Source organism: Manis javanica, chromosome 5, assembly GCF_040802235.1.
Source record: "Manis javanica isolate MJ-LG chromosome 5, MJ_LKY, whole genome shotgun sequence".
NCBI classification, from domain to species: Eukaryota; Metazoa; Chordata; class Mammalia; order Pholidota; family Manidae; genus Manis; species Manis javanica.
This window is the reverse complement of record NC_133160.1, coordinates 13,871,679-13,895,130: the sequence shown is the minus strand read 5'-3', so window position 1 is coordinate 13,895,130 and position 23,452 is coordinate 13,871,679. Positions and strand designations below refer to the sequence as shown.

The 23,452-nt window shown below is 41.3% G+C and overlaps 1 protein-coding gene across 1 annotated transcript in view; it reads left to right on the top strand.

The window, feature by feature from the left end:
* STK4 (serine/threonine kinase 4) overlaps window positions 1-21,807 on the top strand; it is an 82,332-nt gene extending 60,525 nt beyond the window's left edge. The window contains exon 11 of the mRNA XM_037012798.2: window positions 17,659-21,807. Within this exon, the coding sequence (XP_036868693.1) occupies window positions 17,659-17,817 (159 nt within the window). The 3' untranslated portion in view covers window positions 17,818-21,807. The remainder of the gene's footprint in view (window positions 1-17,658) is intronic.
* Window positions 21,808-23,452: the final 1,645 nt, after the last annotated feature.

Here is a 23,452-nt window from a genome sequence, read left to right as displayed (position 1 = left end):
CATTTAACTTGTCTCCAAATCAGGAAAATTTAGGCCACCTCCAGATTTTTAATAATAAACATTGTTTTAATGAAAGTCTTTACATGATGTGTATGTCCTTAGAATTAATTCCTGCAAATAGAATGCGTGGGTCAAACTGTTTATAAATTTGAAATTGTGATATATATTGTCATATTTCCCTATTGTTTTTTTGTGTCTGAATTGCCAGTTTGTGTTTTTTATCTAATTATTAATGGAATTCTCATTTTCCTTACTGATTTCAAAGAGTTCTTCATAGATCAAGTGAAGTTACGAACATTTAATATGTATGCTAAAGATATTTTCCCAGTTTTTAAAAACTATATCTACTGTCTAGCTCTCCAGATAATTTTGATTTTTATGTATTTTGATTTAGCAGCTTTTCCTTTGTGGTTTCTAGAATTTTATGCCACGTTTAGAAGTTTTCCACATCTCAAAATTATGAAAATATTAACCCTTTGTTTGGAATGTGTGTTTTTTTTTTCTTTTTCAATATTTATTCCATCTGGAATTTGTCTTGGTGTAAAGATTGGCAGTCCAGCTTTATATTTTTCTACACAGTGAGCCAATTTTCCTAATAACTAACATTTTAAATATACATGATGGATTGGGAATTACCAAATCTTGATGGCTTCTAGTATCTAAATGTGGCTTGTTCCTATAGATAGAAATTTTCCACATAAAACTCTGAGTTTCATTATTTTTCTGCTTTTAAATGTCTCGAAAGGAGCTGTGAACAGAACCGCATATTGGTTTTGGCATTAACTTTAATGCATCTCAAACAGGCTGATTCTACAGAATTTGATCCAAAGTACTTCTATGTCTTGATACCTCTTTGCCAAGACAAATTACTTCAAACCCAAAGGCTTTCAGTGCTGGAATGAAAAAAGAGCCAGGGGGTCCTAGCAGGTAGCATATTATATAATTTGGCATCAAGTACAAGGCCTTTTATTTTTCTCATAAATCTCTTTCTATTCTCTAGCCTCCAGTGGTCAGTGCCTCTTGTTGCTGGGGACTTTTGGAGGGGGCACAAATTGTCCAAGTCATAATAATTGTATCTTTAAAATGCCTTTATTTTATCTTGGCAGTTTGATGACTAGATATCAGAAGTCTCTCTTTGACAGTGCCTCCTGGCTTTCTCTCGGACTGTAGAATTTAGCTGTAGTGAATTTGTTGTGCTGGTGTATTTTCACCTGCAATGATGTGTCAGTCTATCGAATAAATTCTCTTTGTAGCTCTAATTAGAGGTGCTTTTATTTCTTCTAGTTGGAAAGTCGGCTTGCATATCTTAGTATCTTGGCAGAGTCCTCTTTTGTAGTCACAGTTATCTAAATAATTATAATGTCTTTTAAAGTAGATCCGACCATTGATGCTTGCTTTTAGGTCAAGCTTGCAGGCAGGGAGGCAGATTCTCTCATTGTGGTTGATAGACAGTATCTGACGTGGTTAAAACCACCAGAACCATTTTGTTGGGCTTCCATCCCATCTTCTACACCTCTTATGTCACCTAGCTAACTGTCAACTTCTTTACCTGCCAAATACAGGTATGTCACACCTGACCCATAGGGCTCTTGTGCATGTCATAATGCATGTAAAACACACAGGACAGTGCCTGTCTACAGTCAGCATTTAATCGTTATTTTTCTTCTTTAGTGTTGGTTTGCTCTTCCAGGATACTGCAATGCTATTTTTTTCCCTTTTAAAAAAGAATACCTGACCAGTTGGAGAAATTTAGAAATTGAAGAAAAGTTTAGAGAAGAAAAGTTCTCCTATAGTTCCACTATCCCCAGCAATACTCACAGTTTACATTTTAACATATTTGCCTTCAGTTTTTTCATACTTCCATAATGTTATACACAGCTGAGGTCACTCTGTACATGGAATATGGTATCTTGGTTTGTTTTCACTTAACATCTTAAACATGTTCTCATATCACTGAAAATCTTTAAGGTCATCCCTTTTGATGTTTACATAGTAATAGTCCATCACATTGTATTATTAGTTTGATAGGCTTAGTCATTCTCCTTTTATTTGGCCTGTAGTATTTGGAACTTTTTTGTCTGGAGCGAAGTGGCTTGTAGATGCTTCTTAGTGAGCCAGGCTTTCTTCTTGTCAGTGGCAGGTTTGGGAGTTGAGGCTTCGTGTTTGCTTTTGTTGTTCTGTCTGCTGAGTGTGAACCATGCCAGGATTTTAAACATCAGACCCTGTGCTCTCAAGTCTCTTACCTTTCTCTTCTGGATTGTCTCCACGCTTGTTTGCTTTTTAACCTTTTCTTGATGGATTTCTTTCCATAATCCTGTGCTGGAAGAAAGATGAATGGAGGCCATGGTTAGTGTGTTTGTTTCCGGCCCTACAGAGCCATGTGCACGCCAGGAGCTGGCCAGGACAAACACCAGTTGCATATGAATTGATCTTTACTGGGGTAAGCATATGGAGCAGTTCCTGGTGAGCAGATTATCCTAAACTGTTCTCGAAAAGGGTACCCCATTTTTGTTTCAGACTTCTTATTCTTCCATAGAGCCAGGTTTAAAGTATGTTAATTAAGGCTGAATTCATTTGTACTTGGGAATATAAAGAGCTCCTGTATTTTTTACTTTCAGAAAGCCAGCCAAGAGCAGCAGTCTGAAAAAGAAATACGTATCCAAAATTGCAAGGGAAACTTCCTGTTTAGCTGTGCTTTCTGAGAAACCACGTGGCAAATGAATGTCGTCTTTGTCTCAGCCACAGCAGCCTGCTGTGCTAGGGAATCATGCTTGGTGATCTGAGCTTAGTTTTTAACTCAGTCATTGAAATGGCTCTGAGAGGAAGACCTATGTGCTGGTGGATTGCCCCTCGGGAGGTCACTGAAAACAGTATCAGTCTATGTGAGCCTGACACTGGCTTTCCTTTCCTAATTGAATTCTGAGACTGCTGATCCATGGCTGCCTGGCAGCTTTCTTCTTTAATGTTCATTCTGCACAGCTAGTTATCTCTCCGCTCTTAAAATATAGGAGGATTATTTTTATTTCAACCACATGATTAGCCAGAGTCGAGATTACGGGTTTTGTGAGTTTTCGTAGTGGCAGGATGAATAGTGACAAGTAATTTAGAGCTAGTTGGTGTAGAACAGAGATTTACCTGGATCCTAAGACATGGCAAATAGTGTCTTAGCATTTTCGGCCCTAGGCAGGGCTGTCTGAAGTCACTGCCATGAGGCTTCATTGGAAGTACAGGTGACCAGTGGCATATATCTTGAATTCCTAGAAGCCATTTCTCAATACACGATTCCTACATTGTGTGCATCAGAGCACGTTGGGTTTTACAAACAGAAAGGACCTCAGAGGGCATGTGTTCAGCTCCTATATCTCCAGAGAGACGTCATCAATGTTTTCTTGACCAGTTCTGGTAATTTCAGAGAAGAAGTGGGGATTCTGCAATGGGGAAGACATCTGTACCATTGCTTAAAAGCTCGACCTGAAGATACTGTATATTTTGATTTCAGTCAGAATTTGTCCTCAGGGGAACTAATATGTATAGGCTTAATCTGATTATTTCTCCCACAGATTTGACAGAAGATGACTGGGATTGTCTGGCTTTTCCATTTTACAGATGAAGAAAGCCAGTCTCTTTTGCCTTTAACTTAGTATTATGGTGACTTGACTTGAGCAAACCTTGGCAGCCTTATGCTAACTCATTGCTACTGAGGTATTCTCTGTGCCATGTGCTTCATGGTGTCTTTACACTTTATCCTCTCCATAATGAAGTTTATGAATATGAAGGCACCTGGCCAATAGTAGATGTTGGGTGATGTTTCATTTAAAGTACAGACCAGGGTCAGACAGAACCAGGTTCCGTTTTGGTGTCTGGCTGTGTAACCTCAGACAAATTATGTAATTCTACAAACCTCAAATTCCCTATCTGTAGACTCGGGTTAATAATTAAAGCTGTAAGATTTAATGACAGTCAAGTGGAATAATACAGGAAAAGGGCTTAATGTAGTGACCAGCTAATAATGGTTAATGAATGTTGAAGAAATGCTGGCTAATATTATTGTTCTTACCGCAATAATTATTATGCAATGAGGTCCTTAAATCCTGTTCTTTCACCAAGGCAGCACAGGCTGGGCTTCTGCATACCCGGTGTCCTGCCTTTCTATGTTTCCTTGATTTAGTGGGAATAGCAATGTTAGCATGATAAGAAGGTGGGTGGGTGTACCAACACTATTTCTGGCCCCTGGAGAGTTCCTCTTCTTTCATAGAAAGATGTTTTGGGAGTTATCTCAGTAGTCTGCCTTGTTGCCAGAACTGGGAATTGGGAGTTTTTAACTTTTTTTTCCTGTTTATAGGGGGAGCCCCTTTGCTCAGTAATGTCATGAGTATATCTTATTTTTACAAGATTGGCTCATCCTCTGTGGCGCTATCATTGAAGTATACATTTTTAACAACTCAGCTCATCCTACTTTATCCTGGTGGTCCAGATTGCTTAGTACATGGTCTTTTTGGTCTTATTCCAGATAAATCTTGTCTTTTTCTCCTAAAACATCTTGATTTCACATAAGCTTAAAATTTTTTTGGCATTAAGTTTTAGGTTTAAAATTTTTTCAGTATCTGTAGTTCTAGTTTGCTTTTTATTCCTAGTATTTGTTTCTTTTTTCTCTTTTCTTTCCTTTTTTTAAAATCAAACTTTACCAGAGATTTTCCAGTTTTTTAGTTATTTGAAAAAAAACAGCTTTTGACTTTATTGATCCTTTTACCATTGACCATTAGCACTGAATTCATGAATTTATGTTCCCTACCTTTATCTACTTTCTATGGGTTTATTCTGAGTATTTGTTTTTCCTTCAGGTGGACAATTGAGCTTATTTTCAGTCATCTCTCTTTTCTAATATATGCATGTAAGGCCATAAATTCCCTGTATTACTTTTACCTACCTTCCACAATTTTTGATGTGTAGTATTTTGTTTTGTAAAATCAGATTTAGTAAGGTTTAACTTATATACCATAAAATTTGCTCCTTGTAAGTGTAGTTTGATGAGTTTTGACAAATGTGTAGTCATGTAAACACCACCATAATCAAAACAAAACATTTCCATCACCCCCAAAAGTGCCCTCATGCCCTTTTTTGTCCCAATAGTTTTGTCTTTTCTGTGATCCTCTGAATGGACTCTTAACAGCATATAGACTTTACTGCGGCACGTTGTTTTGAGATTCATCCAGGTTGTTGAATGTGTATGGAATCATTCCTTTTGATAGCTGAGTAGTTTCAGCTGTACAAATAAGCCACAACTTATCTCTTCATCACTGATATAATTTTCAGTGGGAGTAAACGAGAGTATTTTTATTGTGCACTTGGGCTGCAAATAAAAATACTAGACTATTCTGGATTTGAAACTGGGCATTTTTTTAATTTAATTTTTATTTGGGGTTTGGCATCTTGGACGTTTTTCCATCAAGCTCATGGGTACTCAGGTCACCTTTCCTCACTGTAGCAGTCTGGATCCATTCAGGAGATGGAAACCACACAGTAGGTCAAACACAGGGAGTTTAATCCTAGGAGTTATGATCTGTGATAAGAGAGTAATGATAAGATCTAGGAAAAGCTTATGTGCTTCCCTAGGGCTGAAGGAGCAGAGCATACCCAGTGAGGGACAAACCACCAGGGGTTTCAGACCTCAGGAGAGAAGGTAGGATTCATCCCATGGCGTAGCAGAGGAGTTCGCTGATCTGGCTAGACCGGAGCTAGTCCAGAGGCTCTGGGCAAACCATGGACTACCCTCTGGAGTGCAGAGGAGGAGCAGGTGACCAGCAGTCAGTGACATGGATGTACACTGCGGGTCTGGATGCCAACCTTCAGAGCCTGCGAGCCATGTGGAGGATCTAGTGTCCGAATCAACAGGACTGCTGAGAGATTATGGCGTGGCCAAGGCCTGCAGAGAAACCAGGTTCTGGGATGTGGCTGGGCTACGTTTCACCCACTGTCCTCACATCCACACTTCTGGCCCTTGTGCCAGACACTCAGGACAGCTTCCTCCTCCCTGCACTGTCCCTCCAAACTCTGCTGAGGATGCTCAAGGTCACACACAATTTAAAGGAGAAGTGCCTGTGTTTAGCACAGAGCATTTATCACAGAGAAGGGTGCATTCAAAGCTGAGAGACAATGACTTGGTAACTGATATACTCTCCCTGTTCTTTTCAAGACTCCAGGTTGGAGGCAGTTTCTTTCTTGATGATGCTTGCTCAGTATAGAAAACATTTAGGATGCAAATTTTAAAGAACAGTTTCATACCAGAGAAGCTCAGTGTTTTTCACTCTGAACTTGGATGAGCATGCCACTAGGAATATGATGATCATCCACTCCAAACCAAAAAACCAGGGCACCTGGTCTTTACAAAGAATTTTTTCTGGTTTGTGAATTTATACACATTTGAAAATTATTACCATGGCATACATAAATTAAATCACATTTTATGACTGCCCTTGCACTATTCACCATGTAAGAACTTGTTTGTTATGCTTTAGAAGATTGGAGACTGTTGAGAATTAGGCTTGGGGTGGATTAATGATTGTGCATTGAGTCCCCTGTACAGAATTTTATTGTTGTTAACAACCATCTGATCAATAAATATGAGAGATGTCCTCTCAAATAAATAAATAAATTAATTAATTAAATCACATTTGATTATCCATTAACACTTGTTGAAAAGAATAAAGGACTGTATCAAAGTACCTAGGACTTACATATTAATGCTTTTATAGAATAAGGAATTAAATCATCTTTTTTAGAAAGGCTTAAATCAGACAAAAAATAAAAAGATAAAAATTCCCATTTAGCAGTTGTATGGTTTTGGCAGAATCAAAAGTCTTATGTGGACACACACATACCCCTCTTAGACCTAACTATGTTTTTGATACTGTGGAGGGTTCAGGTTCTAAGACTTGATGGCCATTACAGAAAGATTCTGACATGCCTTGCAGAGAGAATTGTCTGCTTTTGTTGCAACATTCTTTTTGGAAATTTAGGTTGCAAATCTCTGACTGTTCATGACATGGAGTGTCCAACAATAGGACTTAAGGGGTTTCATATACTTACCAGAAATTGAGTCTATTCACTTACAAGTTTTCCCACTTGAAAGCCCAAATTGTAAAAAGTAGGCCTGCAAAGTAGCTTGTAAACATTTTGTTCTTTAGTGTGATAAAACTGGATCCTATTTAATCTGAAGATATAACATATTTGATAGAGGTAGTCACATATCAAGGAAAGTGACATCAACTTGTATTTTACTGTCAGATTTTGCTTGGGATTCTTTGGGCTTCCTTTTGGCAAGATGACAGAGGGAAAGACTGACCTTTTTGTCATCTTGGAAATTTCCAACCCAAGAAATTATACAGAGGGAAAGCTTGCCGGGATTCTTATGTGGTTAGCTAGCTCTTTCCCTGAATTATTAAACTACATTAAAACAGTAGCTTGATGCAGCTGGTGTTTTAGGTTTTCATATCCTCTGAAAGATTAATATCCCCTTGAGAATGAGGATACTTTTGAGGTCCCCCTTTAGTGCTTCAGATATCAGGAGCATCATATTCTGCTCTATTCTTGTATTCTACCTTTGTTAAACATCTACAATTCTCTAGGAGGTTGAATTGTTCTAGGAGATTTTGTATTTGCTAACTTCCCAAAAGTTTTCCTCTCATTGTTTGGCTTCCTTAAATGTGAAATTTATAAACCAATTTAGAGCTACACTTAAAATGGAAGTTTTCTTAAAGAGCAATCCTAAGCAACGAAGACTAGAATGAATTTTTATGTCCATTTTCCCTTGTAACTTTACTGCAATCATGACACTGGATTAGCTGTCCATTTTGATTTTGGTATGCATGAGTCAAGCTGGAGTAACTGACATAACTTTATATAACAAATAGATGTTTTAGGCTTATTTATTGATTACATTTTTTTCAAAGCTTCTGAAAAGCCCAGTGTCTTACTAGTAATGGAGGGAACCCAATACAAAGTATCATTTTCAAATAAAGGCTTAAATATTAAGGATATATTTCTTTATTAAATATTTATTGAAAACTCTTTTCTGCTGGCTTGACTCCTGAAAACAGATTTAATTCCTCCTCGTAAATAACTCCCACTTTGGTGAAAAGAAAAGGTAGCTGGGGAGAGAGATGAGTAGCAGCCGGAGCTGGGCTAGAAGGTTGAATGGGCATTGCCTAAACTGAAGACAGGATTATATTCAGCAGGAACTTTGAGTAGCTCTTAGTAATATTGACAGGTGAACTCCTAGGTCCTTTCATTTATTTAACCTAATTTTATTAATTCTCTACATCTCAAGTGTGATAGTCAAAATAGCAAAGTTTGCATTTCGTTTTTTAAAATTCAGCAATTCAGATTTTTCCCTGAATAAGAGTGAACTCCCCTTGTTTGTACTATGAATGTATGAAAAGATAAGGTCTTTCTCTCAGAGTCTGTGACCACAGGGTTTCTTCCGTCTCTTGACTCTTGTAGCACATGATGCCTTAATGTGGAATTGGCTTGTCTCGGGCTTTGCGATCAGACAGGCTAGGGTTTATATCCTCTTATATACTTAATGACTGTGGGGCCATGTATAAATTCCTGAAACTCTTTAAGCCTCAGTTCCCACCTCTGTAAAATAGGATACTACTACTTATTTCATGGACTGTTCTGAGGATTACACAAGGTAATACATGTGAAGTGCTGAGCACAATGCCTAGCACATGGCACTCAGTTTAAAGTTGCTGTCATTACTGTTAGCAGTCATTAGGCACTTAGCAATGCCTCGGATGTAGCTTGTTTTCGGACTTATCTAACCTCATTTACCTCCACTTACAGTGTGAAGGGGTCCTACCCTGTGCTTCCTGTCCCATACACACCCTTACTTATTCACGCACCCCCATCATCCCTATTCCTGCCCAGTCCAAGCCTAGCACAAGTGTCTGACACACAGCACAGTACTCACTACATCTTTATAATTAAAATAAACATACAGTGCCAAATAGGAGCAATGCAGGCTGCCTTGAGATCCATTATTTTTTTGTGTTTGGAGTATGGAAGTTCCTTTGGGTTCTTGCTGTGGAAAGCCAGAGTCAATGGTGGTAGGAAAAAAATCTGGGTTTGGTCAGAATCTTATTACCTTTGGCCAAAAACTATTATAAAGCTCACAGAATTAAAACAAAACAACAACAAAAAGCAGGTGCATTGTGATTTTCAGTTAAGTTGCAAAAGTTCCTGCTTAGCAGACCTGGAGTAAATTCTAAGCATGCAGAAGTATTACTTAGCAAATTAATTTTGTCATGCAAATTTAAGGGTGATTTTCAATAAATCACAAAAAACTAACAATCTACAAGTCATATACTTTATATTAATAAATCCCCATTATTTAAAGAAAAAGAACCTTATTTTTGTCTTTTTGTTTATAACATTCATCAAATCATCTCCTTCATATGCACACATGCACACACACACTATGTGCTGAGCCCCCTTTCTGGGTGGCAGGCTCTCTGGATGCAGTCTTGGGGTGGTTTGAGGCCAATCTTCAGAGCTCTCGTCATTACATCACCATGCCTGCTTGAAGCCAGATTTCTTTGTCTTACCCAGGCTTAAGATCTGCATTCATTCCAGTCTGCTCAGTAAATATTTTATATATATGCATTCATGTTTTCTTTGGTTGAAATTCTGATAAAGTTCCATGTATTGATTTGAAGTAATAAGCTCAAAATGGGATTCAAGTAATTGTTAATTGCTAACAGTTTTGCAGCTTTTCTTCCCTACTGGAGAAGCTTTAGGAAGATTTTTTTAAAGAAATGATGGAAGCAAAATTGGAATGACCATAATTTGAGTCGGAAGAAATCTCTCATTAAAATTCTTACAAGATCCACTTAAGGAACAAGATCTTTTTGAATTGAGTGGCCCCGTGCTTACCGAATCCACACAAGTAACAATTTGATTGTCAGCTTCCTTGCTTCTCTGCCTGTCTTCTCACTTACCTGCTGAGCTAGTACCGCATCACCTGAGAATCTTACCTTCCAGAGTCACCTCGCCTTAGTCTAGAATCCACTCCTTGATTCAGACAAGTTCACATCGAGAAAGAGGAAGAATCTTTGGTGCACCTAAGTCAATATCCTAGATGTCTTTTTTGTTTTTTCCATTTTATTTTATTTTATTTTATTTTTTGATATCATTAGTTATATGAGCAACATTGTGGTTACTACATTCCCACCATTATCAAGTCCCCACCACATACCCCATTAGTCACTGTCCATCAGTGTAATAAGATGCCATAGAATCACTACTTGTCTTCTCTGGGCTATACTGCCTTCCCCGTGCCCACCCCCCTACATTATGTGTGCTATTCGTAATGCCCCTTTTTCCCCTTCTCCCTGCCTTCCTACCTATCCTTCCCAGTCCCTTTCCCTTTGGTAACTGTTAGTCCATTCTTGGGTTCTGTGAGTCTGCTGCTGTTTGGTTCCTTCAGTTTTTCCTTTGTTCTTATACTCCACAGATGAGTGAAATCATTTGATACTTGTCCTTCTCCACCCAGCTTATTTCACTAAGCATAATACCCTCTAGCTCCATCCATGTTGTTGCAAATAGTAGGATTTGTTTTCTTCTTATGGCTGAATAATATTCCATTGTGTATATGTACCACATCTTCTTTATCCATTCATCTACTGATGGACACTTAGGTCCCTAGAAGTCTTTTGACTGACTTCTGTATCTTTTCTCTGTTGCACATCAGCTAACCTTCTAGCGGCTGCTGTTGAAGGCATGGAATGGCATACTGGTGGCTTCATTAGACTTTGAAGCTTTGATCAAGCTCCCTTTTCATCTTGCTAAATTCCAAAGGTGTGTTCTTTCCTCATTCTTGGCCACAATAAAACATCGCATATGACAGGGCATCAGCTTGACTCAGCTGTCCAGAAGAAGGGATGATGTAGAATTGTGAGTGCCCAAGTACAGTATGCACAGAATGGAGCCTGTCCTTAAGAGCTTTGGCAAGTCTCCCTTTGATGTTTTTTTAAGGACATATCATGACGCTATCTGCACAATAGACTGCAGAGGTAAGAGTTTCTAGGAGCAGAGGAGCAGAACTTGGAAATACAACCTGTATCTAAACCTGTACCTTGGGTATTCACTGTCCACTGAGGGCCTTGTTGCCAAGGCAGGATGAAGCTCTGCTATACGTTGCAGTGTGTTTAGTTTTGTTTGACTCTGCTGATTCAAGATAGACTGCTTGTCACTTGGGGTGAAACATCAGCCGGATGTCCTCAATTGTTCTTCAGGCCAGTTGTGCAACTGACACTGACATGGTGTAATTGAGAATATCAGAGTTGCTGGGCTATTGGAGAATAAATCAATTCCCGTCAGCCTTCTGTATTCATATTAACGCTGGGAACCTTAGGATTTTGCTATGGTCTTGCCCAGAGGAAACATGCCAGATTTGGGGTTTCTCACAGAGTTCACGAGGATGTGTGTGTGTGTGTGTGTGTGTGTGTGTTTTCTGCACCATATTGTGAGCTCCTCAAGCTCAGTTCTTATAGCAACAGCAGCTACTATTTATACTACTCACGGATTTCCTCCATTTTCCAAAAAAAGGATTTAAGGTGGTAGCTCTCACCTACTATACTTTGTGTCCACCAGATACTGTGTTATATACTTTGTCAACCCCACAACTTCCCTTGTAGGGTAAATACTGTTGTCCCCCATTGGAAAATGCAGAAAGTGAGGTGCAGATGAGAGGACTTGCCCAGGGGCATCCAGCTCCCAAGAGCAGAGCTCCCACAAAATTCAGGTGCATCCAACTCAAAGCTGGTGCCCCTGCCCCTAAGCCTGGCTGCTTCCTCAGCAGATACTACCTTTTATATTCCTGTTGCCCGTGAGTGTTCCTGGCCTAGTAGAGCTGCCATCAAGTTGGCTGATTCTGTCTGAATCATGTTCTGCAACCTTGAATTGCACCACTGCCCCTCAGCAGCAGCATGGGCAGAGTAGGCACTGGTGTCTGTACAGGAGGGCAGGCAGCGAGGTAAGCTGCAGCATCCCCATTTCACAGGCGAGGAGACCAAATCCCAGAGAGGGCAAGTAACCCGCCTAAGCCCATCACCACTGGCAGTGGGATTTTTGAATGTGAGGACCATCTGACATATTTAGTATCAACTAAATTCACATTTCTTCCAGTCTTACCGCATTTTTCACAAACACAGGCCTATTTCCAGAAACCCTTCAGGTAGTGGTTACAATCTCCTCCAATTCCTTGCTGTATCACTTTGGGCAAATTACTTGCCCACTCATATCCCTGTTGACCACATTTATAAAAGGAGGACAATAATAATACCTACTTTACATGGATTAAGTGAAAAAGTGCAGACAAAATGCTTAACTCAGTGCTGAACATATGGCATGTGCTCAAATATTTAACATATCTTTTCTGTGTCTGTGTATGGAATCCAGCAGTAAATAAGACAGCATTGTATTCTACAGAAACAGGGTGAGGCTGAATTTTGCACAAAAATTGCCTACTTTAGGGTACAACACATTCCCAGAGACCACATCTTTTAAGAGAACTCTCATCTGTATGTACATGGTTGCCTCTACTTGCTCAGACATCCTTTGACAGGCGTCCACCATCCGAGTGGGTTAAAGGCAGTGGAGAATGAAGTCCGGGTGCTCATTAGACACTAGCGAGTGAGTGCAGCTGCACAGCATCGGTACCGTCTGTCAGACTCTGAAGGAGCCTGTCCTTTTCCATTTACCCAAGACTGACGTGTTGATTAGCATCCAAGTGGTCAGGGAATTCTGAACAACCATAATCAAGAGGCTCATTTTCCTTTTCCTTTCCTGCTGTGACCTCTCCCAGGAAGACAGCCAAAAATCCCTGCTCAGGCTGTTCTCTTCAGCATAACCCACCCTCTGGCCTTAGCATTCATTGTGTCTTGTTCGGAAGGATCATGTCGTGTTCTTTTGACTATCTCATTCTTCCCAAAGTGTATTTCTTGTAGTGGAAGGTCTTCTTTGTCTGAATAAAAAAATGAAAATGGACATGCCCTTTAGAGATGACTAAGCCAGAACTGGAGACCTGCTGTTTATCCGTCAATATAAGACATAGAAACTTTAATCAAGTGAGCAGAGCCAACCTTCAATTTCAAAAGACTGTAGAGAGGAAAATAAGCTCCCTTAGAACTGAGGGCAGGACTCACTCTTTACTCCACACTGAGTCATTCCAGCACATCACCCAGAGCCCTTTACATGCAGTGGTGCTCAGGGGAAGCTTGCCGCCCCATCCCCCTGGATTTCAGTGGCCTCCATTATTGTTTGACTGGAAATGAAGGGCAGTTTATTCGTTCCATCAGCCAGTATTATGCTTGGCATAGTGAACAAGACAAAGTCCCTGCCCCACTAGAACTTCCATCCTAGTAAGGATGGGTTACAGGGTAACTGTGACAGGGGATTGGATTTTGAGGGAAATAAACTAGGTGCTGAGATAGAGAATAATGGAGAGGAGGTGACCATTCTAGGTAAGATAGAGAAGGCTTGCTCAAATTCTCTGAGGAGGTGACCGCTGCACTAAGGCCTGAACTGGGGACAAGCCATCCAGGCAGAAGGATCAGAAATCACACACTTGAGACCAGAATAAGCGTGACCTGTTTGAGGAAATCATGGCTAGAGGGTCCTGAGAGAGAGGAAAGCAGTAAGTAATGAAGTTGGAGGGGACAGTGGGGCCAGAGGTGTAGGGCCTCTATAGCCCGGGTGAGTTGTTGGACTGTATTCTGGGTGTTGTAGATAGTAGAAGGTCAATTCATTTCTGTATTTTTAATTATATTTGTCACTGTGAGGTGATGGTGGTCTGAACTGAGGGGTTGGAGGCGGAGATAGAAAAAAGTGCTTGGATTTCAGTTACATCAGTATTCCAGAGACTAGATGGAAGGATGCCATGTGGGCAGGGGGTGGTGAGGGAAGGAGAAGCATCGGGGATGATTTGGGACACCAGGGAGGATGGTGGTGCCATTCCGGAGATGGGAAGATGGGAAGTAAGGAGAAGAGGTTTGGGGATGAGGGAGGGGTGGGCCACAAGGGTCCTGTTTGGGATGTGTTATGTCGCATATTTCTTCAAGATACCCTGTTGGATGTGGTGTGGATGTGTGAGTCTGGGGTTCAGAGGAGAATTCTGCTCTGGAAATGGAAGTGTGGGAGTCACAGTATAGAAAGTAGAGGTGATACTAAACGGTGATTACCCTGCTTTGCTCCTTCAGAATGCTGGTTGGAGCACAACTGTAGAAGTGCAGTTATTTTACTGCAAGATCTCCATCTGAAATTTATTCATGCCGCCAAGGGCCAGGAAGGTGAAATGCTATGCTTGGCGCCATAAAACCATTCTCTGAGCTTGTTTTCAGAAAATCCATATCTGGACGGTGTGAGCAGTCATTAGCAGTGAGCGGCAGGCTGTGTTCTCATAGGTCAGGTGTAACTTAGCCCCAGAGCCCTTGGTTAGTCTGAAGGTGGCAGAGGTAAAGCAAGGGTGCTTGTTCCTGCCCCCAGATTGGAGTCAAGGGCAAAAAAGCCACACAGAAATTGGAAACCTAGAAGAAGCTTTGACCAGAGATCAGCAATTATGGTGAGAATTTTGCTGCCAGGAAAACAAGAAGGAAGGTGAAGAATGATCAAACTTGAGGACTTTTAAGAAACACCTGAGTGGCTTCTGTAGCATGCACAGTCCTGTGCCTTGCCTCCTGGGGATCTGATCTAGTAGCTCTAAGTTGGAGCCCAATACTCTATTTTTAATATGTGATTCTGATGCAGGTGACCCTTGTCATTTGAGAAACACTGATTTTAAAAATCAACCTCTGAGATCATCTAGGCAGCCCTTTCCCAAAAATAGGGAAACAGGCTCAGGGTGGAGACAGGGCTTGCCCGAAGTTGTAGAACAAGTTGGAAAGCCAGTGCAGGTCCACTGACTTTCCTTCCTTCATTTTGCAGTTGACTCTTAATCCTACTGGATGTGGGAAAGTGAGTCTCCCCTCCCAATTCCCGACTCCCCTTCCTTCTCGGTGGTGTTTCTTTTCTTTTCATATCATCATCTAATGTAAGAATAATTTACTAAATTACTGTGTTAATTGTCAGTTGTCTGTCTTGCCTCACTAAAATGTAAGCTTCACAAGGGCAATGATTTTTGGTTTTGGTTTTTTTGGGGTTTTTTCACTGATATATCCTATGTGTCTTGGACAGTATCTGGCCTGCAGTAGGTGTTCAGTGACTATTTGATAAATGGATGGATGGATAGATGAATGAGAAATATTTTGTTAAACTATACATGAGTTAATAGGCATTTTCAGGAAGTGCCAGCCCTTAGGCATTGTTAACCTGAAATAGAGTAGAATATTTTCTTTTTCACTTGTTTGACTCTGGCTTGAATTGGAGGTTATAGGAACAGCTTATTTATGGAGATTAATTAATTAGAGAATTCCCAATAATACTAATAATGGTAATATGAAAAACAGTAAGTTATTAATAACAACTGTGATAACTACCACTTCTGGAATGCTGACTATCTGCCACATACCTACTACATGATGTTCCGAGCTAAGAATGTCACACCCATTAATTCCTCAAATTCTCATCCCATCCCAAGAATGAAGGAACTAGTATTGTCTGTTTTCCAGAGGAGGAAACGAGACTTAAAGAGGTAAGCTGTTTGTCCAGAGTTGCATAAACAGTAAAGATTTAGGATCCTAAAGATTCTAAAGATCAAATTCTTAACTATCAGTAACAATTCAGTATTAGGTTTGGGGTGTTCTGTCTTTGGAGAAGAAATAGAAAAAGTGAAAGATGAGACGAGCATCACTGTTTGGGGTGTCCTAGGCCAAGAACACCAACCTCCTGCCTAGTATAAAACCACAGACAGGGAAACGATGCATTTTTTTCAGCCCAGCTTTACAGCATCACACACAGCCTCCAGTCTTTCGATTCTCACTTAACAAAGAACCCTTCATCTTGAGCTGCTGGGTGAGGCTTTTCTCACTTCTCAGACCACTACCCTGAAGCTGGCCAAGGAAAATTCCTGTGGTGACAGGCCACTAAACCATTTCTGGGGAGGCACTGTAGCACTTTGCACTCACACCCCATTCCTTAAAGGAAGGGTGGACAGAAAGAGGCTCCTGCAGCCCCCTTCCTGTACCACTTCCCTGTTGGGGCCTCAGGAAGGGGCTGAGGGAGAGATGATGATTCTATAAATCTCTCCTGAAACTTGAGAGAGCCCTTGAGTTCCTGAAACACTGTACCTATTAAACTAGTTGTGAGCTCACAGAATTGATCACCACCTGCTGTGGGTAATGTCAGCAGTCATTCCCACTCCTGCTAGCTAGGATGGCCTGGGTTTGACTGAGCGAACACTCCATACATACAGCAACAAGGCCACTTGCCTGACAGCTGCAGGCACAGGTTGGACACCAGCACACTGCTGGGCTCTGGTAGAGAGAGGGTTGTAACTCGCACTGCCATCTTCAAGCACACGGTGCACCTGGCACGATGATAAACAACGCCATGATCTCATTTAATTCTTAAAATGATCATGATGAGGAATTGCTGTCCCACTTCTGTAGTGAGGAAGGCCCAGAGATGGCAACTCGCCTGAGTCTCAAAGCATTTGCAAGAGGCAGAGCCATGTTTTAAACACAGGATGAGTTGGTTGTAAAACCTGTGCTTCTCTGGTCTGCTCTTTGTGACAGTGGTTAAGAGCACGGACTGGAGCCACACTGCCCAGGTTTGAATCTTGACAGCCCTTACTGGCTGGGAGGCAGTGGGCAAATTACTTAGCCACCCTCTTCCTTGGCCTGTTCATCTGTAACATGGGGATAACATACTCAAATAATAGAGTCGTTTCGAGGAATAAAGCACTTAGTGTCTGTGCATCGAAAGCACTATGTAAGTGCTAGCCATTATTATTAATTTTTATACGAAGTTCTGTTTTTTTCTCTAGATGATGAAACTTAATCTCCTAATTTTCAAGGTTTCTCCAACTCTCCCCCGCCCCACCCAAGGGTTGTATCTATATTCCCAAGATATTTATGTAGATACTCCATATAAAGTACTTAGAGTGGTGCATGGCATATGCTTATCCCCCAGTGTTAGTCATGATTAGTGTGACGTTGCCAAGACATTGGGGGTTGGAAGGCAGGGTTGGGGCAGCATCTGATACTCAGTCAGCACCCATCTTCCCCAGTGTGGTTTCTAGAAGGGGACATGGTCACCATCTAAGTGCCCGTCTGATGGGCAGGACAGGAACTAGGAGGCAACCATTATTTTGCATAGACCAAATTACTGTTCTTTTAATGCCCTAACAGTGAATCCATGTGTAATTATTTTAAAAGATAAGGGAGATGGAAGTATCATTTATTAAGTACCTGATTGAGGCACAGTAAATAAAAAAGATTAGTACTTAGAACTCTTCCAAGGATAAATTTTCTCAGAAAAGCTTGGTGTGGTATGTCATTCATTTGAATGAACGTCACTTTCCAACCAAACATGGTCTGAGCACAGTGCCCTCGGCTTCTCCCTCTCTGCGGGTGTCTGGAGAGGCGGGGCTTTGCCGCCGCTTTGCTGCGAATCTTGCTGATCTGGGCTTTGTCGTGACTGGACTTTCCACTTCTGTTCTAGCTGAAGAGCTGGACAGTGGAAGACCTTCAGAAGAGGCTCTTGGCCCTCGACCCCATGATGGAGCAGGAGATTGAAGAGATCCGGCAGAAGTACCAGTCGAAGCGGCAGCCCATCCTGGACGCCATTGAGGCCAAGAAGCGGCGTCAGCAGAACTTCTGAGCAAGGCTGTGGGGGGCCCTGCCTCCGCACCAGGCCTCCGGTGGACTGCAGATTGCTTGCCACTCAAGTTCGGCAGCCACCGCTCCTGCCCCTCTTTTCTCCACAGCACCTTTGTGAACTCAGGAACACGCACCAGCGGGAAGGGCTGCCTTGACAGTCAGTGTGCCATCTTGATGTATTTAAATTGGCCAGGTATATTATTTCAAAAGATTTATATTGGCTCTGTTAAACCCAGAGTTTTAAACCCCAGGAACAGAGACTCCTCCTTGAGTGACAGCTTGGAAAGTTTTATATAATGTCTTTTGTTTTCCTTCTCCCAATAGCTTTCAATTGTTCTTTCTGAGAGACTTTTTAAAAATATATAAATATGCACATATATATATAAATTATAATGAGATACGCCACTCAGTGTGGTGGCATCTCTGTACAGGTACAGTTTTAAACGGTTTGCCTCTTTTCTGTAAGATTACGGTACTGTGGAACACGAGGGCAGGAGCCACGGTGACACTGTTGGTGGCCCTGTACTCCCAGGAGCCAGCCTCACCCTTTCACAGGGCTGCATTCGAAGATGAGGGGTGGGCCAGTTCTTTGACCATGGTTTCAGCTTTGAGTGGGTCATTCCCGGCTTCTAGAGCTACTGTGATATCCAAGGGAAAGTGGTGAGAGCTTGTGTTTACTTTTTGAGTCCCAGGAGAAGCCTGGCACCCTCTCTGCAAATTGGCCTTTGTGGTTTCAATGCCTTCCATCCTTGTCCACTCTCCCAACCGCCTACAGTCCCAGCACAGATACTGCCTAGTGCCTTAAGAGGAGACGTGATCCAGTGAGGGGCGGGCCCACCAAGAACTCTCAGCAAACATGGGGCTGTATGTGGTGCACAAAAGGGAAAGGGTTTTCCAAGTTCTCCTTGTTCATGTGAAGATCACACCTGCGGCATTTTGCTCCCCTTTCCTTACAGAGAGGGGGAAGAGGGCATTTCTTTTGTGATCCACATTCAAATATGTAACTGTTTTGTTTTTATTTTACTGTGAAGGGGTCTGGAAAGGATATGTGAATATCAGACTAAGGTTTGTTCTCCAGGAGGCTCAGCCCAGACACACAGACCGTCAGAGGTAGAAGGGACCATCAGCATCATCTGGTCTGACTGAGGCTTAGAAGGGGAAGTGACATGGCCAAAATCACGGAGCAAGTTATTCAGAGCTGGAGCTAGACCTCAGGGCTCCTTACTCCCAGGCCACTGAATCAGGCAGCCGCTTCATCAAGGGAAGAAACTTGTGTCTGTTTTTGTTAAGTTGTTCCAGGGAACCCTGCTGATGGAAGCCTGCTCTTGCTTTGTCTCTTCATTGGGTGACTGCCTACGAAGGGATTCCCAAAGGGAGCCAGATCATTCCATATCAGCCATGCCAGGAGTTCTGCATTGTCCGCCAGATAGCTGACAAGCATCATGCCCACAGATTTAGGGCCACAAGCATATTAGAGGCTTTCCACAACACAGCACCGAGCCATTTGTCTTCAGGGCTGGCCCAAGGCCACATGTCATTGCCTACACAGCAAAGAGTAGGCAGTTGGGAAATGCAAATATCTTTTTATTTTCTAATATTTCTTCCCCTTAGACAGGGGAGCTATGACTTAGGGGGCACCTAAGGATACTGTAATTTGACTCCATAATTGCCTTTTCTTCCCAAACCTGGGAATCAGTGGAAAGGCAGGGAATAATCCCCTTCCGTGGCCAAGTTCTGTCCTTTGCAATTAAAGCAAGTTTTTTTTTAAATGCAAGAGGCAGTTTGGCTTGGCCAGTTGTGCAGCTATGTGGCAGACACAGAGAATGGAGGACAGTTTGAGAATCCTGCTAGAATAATAAATGGCAGCTAGCATTTGTTGACCATTTACTATAGCCAGGCATTGAGCTAGGTGGGCTCTTTATATATGTCAGCTCCAAAGTCCACAATAACTCCATGAGTTAAGTACTTTTCTCCAATTCATAGATGAAGGAACAGGTTCAAAGAGAAAAGTTCTTTCCCAAGGCAATACAACAGTAAGTGGTAGAATCAGGATTCTTAGCATCACCATATGGGACCAGTATTTACAGGAAAAAGCAAAGTCACAAGTCTTAAAATGAAGTTACCACCTTTTCTTGTATAGACTAAATAATTCTAACTGGTATTTTTAGGTTGGGAACCAACTGAATTAGTAGTTAAGTCTAACAGTCAAGCGAGTTTTAAAGACCAAAACATAGAGCATGCATTCCCCCACACCATCTGCTCTGCTAATTCACAGACCTGCCTCCATCTCTTTCTTTTTTAAAAGGGATGTTGCACTTGGCCAGACAGAGGGGGAATGCCCATTTTCTCCCTTCCTAAACTAGATCCAAGTAAAGGAAGGTTCCGTTTTTCCCCATAAATATTCTTGGGTCATGAATCTTGATCTGGAGTTTATTTTGTTTTAAGCATGTGTGCACCCTCCATGCTGGGCCAACAAAGTACATCGCTCACCAGTCTAGCTAGTCAGAGCCCTTTGACCAGAAGTCAGTTTCTTTTGAATCAGATAAATTTCCTGCATTTGTTGGATTTGTTTTCCAGTTCCAGAAAGGTAGGTAGATAAGCAAGTCCTGGTCATTTTTTTCACTGAATACTAATAAGTTCAAGAAAGATCAGCTTGCTTTCATTAAGCCCTGAGGTTCAGTCGTTGCTTGAGGATTTTTGACTCAAGCTTCCAGGGAACTCTGAGGCTCTCACTTGTTTTTTCCAACTGAGAAACAATGATCCACACATAATTTTAAAATCTTTTAAAAAATCTCAAATTCTCTAGGAATATCTTAAATGCTTTCTCATCAGCAATTTGGAAGCAAATTTCAATATTTCTTTTTCCTTTGTTCCTTCTCCCAACTACCAATTGGATGAATGGATGAATGAATGTTTGGCTTGCTAGATGAATAGATGGATGGATAGACAGACAGAACTCTTTAACAACTTAAAAATAGCCTTGACTCCTTGAAACTGTAGATTTTCATGTAGGAAACACTTATTTGCACCTACCAGATGTCAGAAACTTTATTAAAGACCAAAACGTAGAGCATGCATTCCCCCACACCATCTGCTGTGGATTTAAAATTCCATAGTTTTTACCAATATCAGGAATGAGGGAAGTGACATCATTATAGATCCTACAGATGTTAAAAGGCTAGTTACAATATTGTGAACAACTTTTTGCAAATAAATTCAACAACTTAAGTAAAATGGACGAATTCCCTGAAAGATACAAACTACCAAAGCTCACGCAAAAAGAAATAGATACTCCACATAGCCCTCTATCTATTAAAACTCAATCACTCTGGGAGATACAGGTATTATTGTCTTCATTTTACAGATAAGGAAACTGAGGCTCAGAGAGGTAAAGTTTGTTGCTTAAGATTGTGTAGCTAGAATATGGCAGAGCTAGGATTCAAATCCAGGTCTTCTGATTCTTATTCCAGTGCCCTTTCTAGCATACCATGTTGCCTCTAAAGACTGAAGCTCCTTACATACTGGAAAATTGTTCCTCCCCTGTCCACACCCTCCCATTCCATCCTTTCTTAAGCACTGTGTTTATGTCTTCATCAGGAATGGTCATTATATTTGGAATCCATGTTCTTTTTTGTGTCTGGAAAAAAAATCTCTCCCACCAGCTTGCACTTGGACCAACTTAGAAAAAAATAAGCTTAAATGCTGTTGTAAATGTACAACTTAAAAATGTGAAGTTTGTAGCTTTAACTTTTTGTAACAAAAATTAGTAACACTGGCTTAAGTGCTGACTTGAAATGCTATTTTATAAAGTTTTGGTGTAAATAATCCATAGAGGTCAGCAGTTTGTATATGTATGAAATATAGCTTCCTCCACTGCATTTTTTTTTTTAGATGCTTCCTATGTGCTTTTATGTTAAAATTGTTGTTCTCCCTTCTTCCTGCTTCCTACACCTTGTCACCTTTGTTTTAAATAAACGTCCTTTGGACCACAGACTACCCTCTTTTTAAAAATAAGTTCATCTGTAGCCTGGGTAGTGGTATAATTGTGAACCTTAGGGACGCTGACTCTGTTCTAGACAAAGCCAGGGAAGGGGTAGGTAAGTAGGGAGTAAACTTCTGTCGGACACCTGTGTGCAGGTAGTGAGCTAGTTGTATATAGATGTAAGTAAATGTATACAGAGGTATATAAAGATGCACCAGCTTGGGGGTCGTTCAAGCACACACCACCACAAATACTCTGGTAAAAGGAAGTACATGGACACGTGTACTTGGAGGGAATGACAATCAGTTCTGCTGGGGTGTCCACGAAGCTTTTCTGGAGGAGGTAATATATCCTGGACTTTAAAAAATGAGGAAAAGATGCCCAGGTCCTGAACTGGTGACTAAGAAGTGAGGGAGGGAAGACGTCCTGGGCGGAGCACCAGCCTGGAAAGGGTCTGGTGGGAGATCCTGGGTGTAGGGTCGCCTTGGAATGCCCCCTCCTTCTCTGTTGTGGCATGAAGCCAGGCCAGGCATGGCCCAGCATTCAGAGGGGACCGGCAGGGTCCTGCCTCTGTGTAGCCCACCCTTATCCAGAAATAATTCCCTAGCCTGACCCTGGTTCTCTTAGTCTTAAGAATTTATTCCACAGCAAGGAGGGCACAGAGTTAATAGCAAAAAGTAAATTCAGGTCTCTTAAAGTCAAACTGCTTTACAGTATCTGAAGAGTTTTAATTATTTGTGTAATTGTCATGCTGTTCTACCAACCTTTCTGGGAGCGGGGGTGATGTATGTTTGGTGTTGCCTAATTTACCCACCTCACTCCCTGAAATACTCAGCTCACCTTCCTTACTGTTGCCAGAGTGACAACAGGTGTTCCCTTGGTTAGACTGAAAACCTATGGTCAGAAGGAGAGATGAATTAAATTCACATTCACTGAGCAGTTATATGCTGGACACAATGCAGAGCCTTTTAGATTATTTCATTTTTGATCAGAGACTCAGGTATATAGTCCTACACCCTTTCTACAGACACGTGATTCTCATAGTGTGCAGTACTGTGCACCATCCACTAGGAAGTGTTAATGTTTTCAGAGCGGTTTTGCTGTGATGACGAATGCAGGGCCCTATCAACATGTAATGTCCAGAGGCAGTGATGCTGGGTGTCCTGCAGTGCATTCTGGGACAGTCCTGCACAATAAAAAGTTGTCCTGCATCCCATACCACATTCAAATATCGCACTGGATATTCATGTTGGTGAGAGATTTGTTTATAAACACTCCATGCTAAACTAACCCATTTGCATTGAAACACAAAATACTTTGTATAAGGTGTTGCCATTAATTTTCCTAGAATGAACTGTGTGGAATGGAGAGACCCTTGTAGTTTGTTTTGTTTGGAGCTTCACCAAGAGTGGTTTCCATTTCAGAAAACCACATCTGAAGTGGCAACAGTGCCTGTGATATTTGAGTCAATTGAGCAAGACAACATACCAAGATTGGTTTAGATTTGTAACTTTCATGTTCGTCGTGATTCTGTGTAACATGTAAAGAAATAAGTGAAATTTCAGAGAATGGTGAAATGCCGTAAAAAAATAATGAGACTGAGAGCAGTGTGTGTGTGTGTGTGTGTGAGAGAGAGAAAGAGAGAGAGAGAGAG